Below are 5690 nucleotides of genomic sequence, written 5' to 3'. Positions count from 1 at the left end.
ACTTTGTATCAGAGTTGGAACGTGGGCAGTTTTTTTTTTTTTTTTCCCCCATATATCATACAGGCATTGAAAACACCATTCACCAAGAAATGTGTTAATCCATCTCTTCTTGCGTGTCCTCATTTACACCGTCCCGGTTTTGTCGTCACCTAGACAGAGCGCTCTATTGTTGTACAAGCAGTTCAGTGGAACAGGTACGTTGCCTGCGCTCTGACTTTCTGAGTCTCTTTGTTCCCCTCCTGCTGAAGCCATCACACCCAGATGATCCTCCACCACATCTCCCGTTCACCACTGTGCACCACTGTTCCTGCCCCACACTGACGCATGATCCTCAGCTTATACAAGGACTCCTGCCTGGGCAGGAAAGCAAGACCTTTTTACACGACAAGGCATTTAATCCTGTAGTACTGAACAATGCACGGTCAGAATGGTGTTAATAAGCTGTCAGAGGATGCTGTTGACCTGTCGCGGGTTTCTTCACAATGACGTGGTGTAATATCAACCGTGCAATTTAAATTTCCCAAAAACTGAATTCAAAAATGCATTCCAATCAGTCCAGAGTAGTGCCCGCCACCGGCATACGTGTTCCCTGTCCTTCGCATGGGCATCATTTACCCTGGACCAACATCTGATCTGGCATTCCATCACAGCACCACGCTGGCCACAGCGCAGTTATTGACAGGTGCCCCGACACGGTGACGGCAGGTGAACATGCGGCGCAGTTCAGCGCGGAAGCGGTCGTGCAGCCAGGCGTACAGGAAGGGGTTGCAACAGGACGAGCTCATGGCACACAGGTGGCACAGCAGCTGGATCAGCAGAAAATAGCGCTTGTGGATCAGGTGGATGTCGATGTCACGCAGGACATTGAATACGTGGATGGGCAGCCAGCACACTCCAAAGGCTGCTACGACCAGAGCCACCAAACGGAAGGTCTTACGCTTGCGGGCACGCTGGGCCTGCACCTGGCTCTGGGTTTGATGGCCTGGCACAACACAGTTGCGCAGCTTGACGGAGATGCACAGGTAGGAGATGCAGAGGGCCGAGAGCGGCAGAACATAGGTGATGAGCAACGTGCTGTAGGCGTAGGCTAGACGCTCTCGCTCCTGGCCCATCCAGAACTCCTCGCATATGGTGAAGCCCTCCTCCCGGAATTCCACATGATAGGTGTGGGCCACTGCTGGAGCCACCAGGCCACATGACAGCAACCAGATGCCCAGCAACACATGGGCGCAGGCAGGAACAGAGATGCGCTTCTTTAGGGGGTGCACTGTTGCATAGTACCTGCACAAAGAGGACAGAGTCAGGGGTGCTGCAGGCTTGGGACCCATTGGTTCCACATCCTTCATATACTACAGAGAGTTGGCAAATTTCAAGCTGAACTGGAAGCACAACTGAAGTGCTTTTGAAAATGTCTGGAAATCAAATCTGAAATATTCAAATCATCAGTCCTTTCGGGATGTTGCAGGGTCTCTCAGCTGTGTGTTTTTGAAATTGGAAAGGGGTTCCTTTGAGTAATATTACAAAAGATGAATACTGCTGCAAATGAACAGGCCTCATTAAAATATCTTCAGGACAAAAATTGCTCTTCCTTCAACCTTGATGTTTTTGTATGTATGCGCTTCCATGTGTGTTTGAATGTGAAAGCAGGGGGTGTTGCTCTATTATAGGGACTCTAGGTTTGAGTGTCAGCCATTTACCTCTTTTAGGGCCTATAATTACAAGAACATGCCAGTGCGCCCAACACTGCATGTATATCCGAGTCAAGAGCCTTTCTGCCATGAATCTCCCAAAAGAATCAATTAGCATATTGCTGGTTAATCCTCACAGCTTTAGTTTTATTGTAATAAGCTGCACTTGTGGTGCAGGAAAGCTTCCTTAAAATTAAAGGGTATTATGTTGTACTGTTTCAGTTTTTGACTATTCAAATGCCGGTACATTGTTCTGTTACTTCATAAAGAACTTTCTAGAGCGTATGTTAGACAGATTAAAAATTAAATTTGGCTGTGCAGTTATATTACCTTCATAATCAAACTGTTTCTAGGAAATGAGCCACAACTCGGACCTGCAGATACATCCTGCATAACATCCGCAGAATCCATTCCTACATCTAACAATAGACTGCGCAACGAGGACTAGTCCGGGCCTTGGCGATATCCCGTCTGGATTACGGCAACTCTCTCCCGTCGGGCCTTCCTGCTACTGCCATCGAACCTCTACGGCCGATACGGAACGCCGCCGCACAAGTTGCGTTTGACTTGCTGAACCGTTCCCGCGTATCTCCCCTCCTCGTCTCTCTGCATTGGCTTCCTACAGCTGCCCGGATCTTCGCGACTCTGGTTACGGCCGTAACAACGGCAACTGTTGTTATGTATGCTGTTGCAGCAGGTGCCAGTTTTAGAGCGTGCACCGGGAAAAAGATAGCCCAGACGATGTGAGCGCATAAGTGTCGTGTTCTAAGTTTATTAAACAAGTCATTTTAGAACTGGGACCGTCTGTCTTTATTGAGAAGAAGAGACGGAATAAAACATGGTGGCAGCGGTGGGATCCGAACTCACGCCATCGAAATGACTGGCGAATAAAACAATGGCCTACAAAAGCATCGGTGGAACGTCTCCCAGCATCTACGGGACCGGATCATCCGATACATCCCGACCAGAGTGCTACGCTCCTCCACCTTTGCCCGTTTGGTGCTCCCGCAGACAAAAGGTCCAAAAGCACAAAGGTTCTCGGTTCTGGCTCTGATGTAGCGGACAGACCTCCCCCTCTCGCTCAGAACTGCTGAATCCCTCCCTACATTTAAAAGGCTCTTAAAACTCACTTCTCCTACCATCTCTTTAGTACATGTTAATGTGTAAATGTTCACACTCTACAGCTTTGAGATCATAACTGATGAATAATGGTTTAACTTCCACGCAGCTACTCCTGTGATGTAAATGTTTGTTTAAAAAAGATGTGATTAGGAACTGTCGATTATTTGGATAAACCTTTATGCAGCTACTTCTGTGATGTACATTGGTTCATATGATAGAAAGTAGCAAACTAACTACTTTAGAATCATGAGTCTACATCTACTGTATGTCTCTCTTCCCGCTAATGTAATGCACAAATTGTATTTTCTACGAGATATACGTTGCTTTGGAGAAAAGCGTCTACTAAATGAATAAATGTAAATGTAAATGTAAAAATGGGCTGGAAAGGGTCCGAGTTCTTTTAAAAACTGATTTTCATTGCTTACATGCTTTATTTGCCATATAAAGCTCTACTACTAACATTGTTATCATGCCTTTGCTGTTGCAGGGTGGCTGTGACTGAGTTTAACACACACAACTTTCGCAGACCTTCCTCCTGCACTACACATCTTTGTCAATCACTTGGCCATTCATTTCTTCTTCTTCTTCTTATTATTATTATTACTACTACTACTACTACTACTACTAATAATAATAATAATAATAAACATCATCATCATCATCATCATCATCATCATCTTTAACTGGCTATTTTTCCCCTTTTCAAGAATCTATATTTACCTACAGTAGGACTCTTCTGTTTTTATTCTAGAGAATTATCCCCAGACTTCTTCACTAGCATTAGACAATTCTGTTAGCATTTGTTAACCTCACACACACTGCCACACTTGCTCCAGGTACAAACTCATTTTATGTCTTCAGCATGTACCTCTTCCATTGCCTTCCACTGACACCTGTCATTCTAAAACATTTTAATCTGCCCTAGTATGTATGTGATTCTCTCAAAATAGTGTTCTTCTGCTCCTGTTAGAACTAAAGGGTGCGAACATTACAAATCACAGCACACAATACTGGGAACACGCTGTCTTGCAAGGAAGAGTCATCTTTTCAGGTTTTCACTAGGCAGAGCTTTCACTACCAGCATTCAGAATAATTTTCAACCAAGCCAGTGTATGAAACCGCACACCTGTCAACGGCGATGGCGGTGAGCGTGAAGACGGAGACGTAGACCGTGACGGGCTGAATGAGGAACACCAGGTAGCACATGAAGCGGCCGAAGACCCAGCCGCGAGGGTTGAAGGCATACGCCAGGGTGAAGGGCACGCAAGTGGCGCACATCAACATGTCGGAGAAAGCCAGGTTGCCGATGAAGAAGTTGGTGACGTTGTGCATCTTACGGGTGCGGCAGATGACGTAGAGCAGCAGGTAGTTCCCAAAGATGCCCACCAGAACCACCAGTGCATAGCATGGGATGATGAGGGCCTTGAAGGACTGCAGCAGCTCCACACCAGCAAACTGGGATCCGCGCCTGGAAGAGCCGTTGTGCACAGCGATCTCGAACACTCGCCCAGTGCTGTTCTCCCGGCCACAGGACGGCGCCGGTCCGACTACCCAGCCGCTGCCGCTGCCTTCCATTCCAATTGGCCCAGCACTAGTTTACGCCCAGGAATGTCACGCTGCAGGCTGAAAAGCAAAATGCACGGACGTTACAGCAGGTAGTACCGCACAGACCTGGGACAGTGCCGTCATCTATTGTTCATGGCTTCATTTTCTAAATCATTAACCAAATGCCACTGCTGAAGGATTTAACAGCAACTGCATGCCACTGTGGTGAATGAGATGCACGCTACACTTTTGAACGACAGAGTTTCTCCTGTAAATGCCAGAGACAGTGAATTGGAGTTAGGCGTGTAGTAAGCTGAAGCAACATGCAAAAGAGTGTAAAATGACACGCTATATACAGAAAGTCATTCAGCCTCTCTATAGAATTGATTGCATCCAGTGTTGCGCACTGTGTTCGTCATGAATGCTTGGCTGATGATCTCAGTGACTGGGCGTTGTGTTTGAGGTGTCAGGTATAATGAGGGTCCTCCCAGTTGTGCTTCCAGCTTTGCGGAGGAGTTTCCTCTGATTGTAATGGCAGCCCATCTGCTGCACTTTAACGCTGAAAAGACCTCTTGGTGGAAAGCAGCAGGTTTGGGATGTTGGGCTTTCGTTAACAGGCATCTCCCCTGCAGGCATGGTGCTGTTCGCTCCCTGCTAACACATGATTTCCTGATCCAGTGAGTGGCACAGGCCAGCTTTAAAACACGCCCGCTCGAGCCAGTGGTGATTACATTATGAATATAAAATGCAGTGTTTCACTAGAGATGGAGACAGAAAAACTGTTTTGCGCACTGTATGAACATGAGCGAGTACATGCAGGAATTATCATAACCATTATAGACTGATTCATTCAGCCCATTCTTACTTTGGCATAAATAACAGGTTCAAAATGTGAAGAACTGCACCCTGCAGGATATGCTATATGTAGAAAAAAACTGTGCACTCAATCATATTTTGCTGCAGTGAACCTTTTATAAGCTACTGCTATATTCAAAACATATGAAACATATTTTTTTTTTAAACATTTTTCTTCAATTTATATTTCTATGCCTGTATGGACAAATTTTCCAGTACTGTCATTATTCCATGTGGCCAAAGGGAAAGGGCTTGTAAAAGTTGCTGATTTTTACGAAGATCTGGTGGAACAGCATGTCCCAAAGCACAGATGCAGAAAATTCAAGTGTACGGTAATTTTCAAGAAGATATAACTCTAGAACGACATCCTTAAATTTAACAATGCTAGTAGCTACTAATTTTGAATAACTTTTTTAACAACTGCTCTCCAGAAGGGTGTGGTAATATTTCCCTTGTTATTATGATGCATGTCCGCGTCCT

The 5690-nt window shown here is 45.8% G+C and overlaps 1 protein-coding gene across 1 annotated transcript; it reads right to left on the bottom strand.

The window, feature by feature from the left end:
- Nucleotides 1-554: 554 nt before the first annotated feature.
- Nucleotides 555-4385, bottom strand: prlhr2a (prolactin releasing hormone receptor 2a). The gene is made up of 2 exons (XM_018744051.2): nucleotides 3937-4385; nucleotides 555-1281 (listed from the first exon to the last, which is right to left on the bottom strand). The coding sequence occupies exons 1-2, from the start codon at nucleotides 4383-4385 to the stop codon at nucleotides 645-647; spliced, it is 1086 nt and encodes a 361-aa protein (XP_018599567.1). The 3' UTR covers nucleotides 555-644.
- Nucleotides 4386-5690: the final 1305 nt, after the last annotated feature.

This window comes from Scleropages formosus, chromosome 12 (genome assembly GCF_900964775.1).
Source record: "Scleropages formosus chromosome 12, fSclFor1.1, whole genome shotgun sequence".
NCBI lineage: Eukaryota > Metazoa > Chordata > Actinopteri > Osteoglossiformes > Osteoglossidae > Scleropages > Scleropages formosus.
The sequence above is the reverse complement of the archived record's forward strand: the minus strand, read 5'-3'. Positions and strand labels throughout refer to the sequence as shown.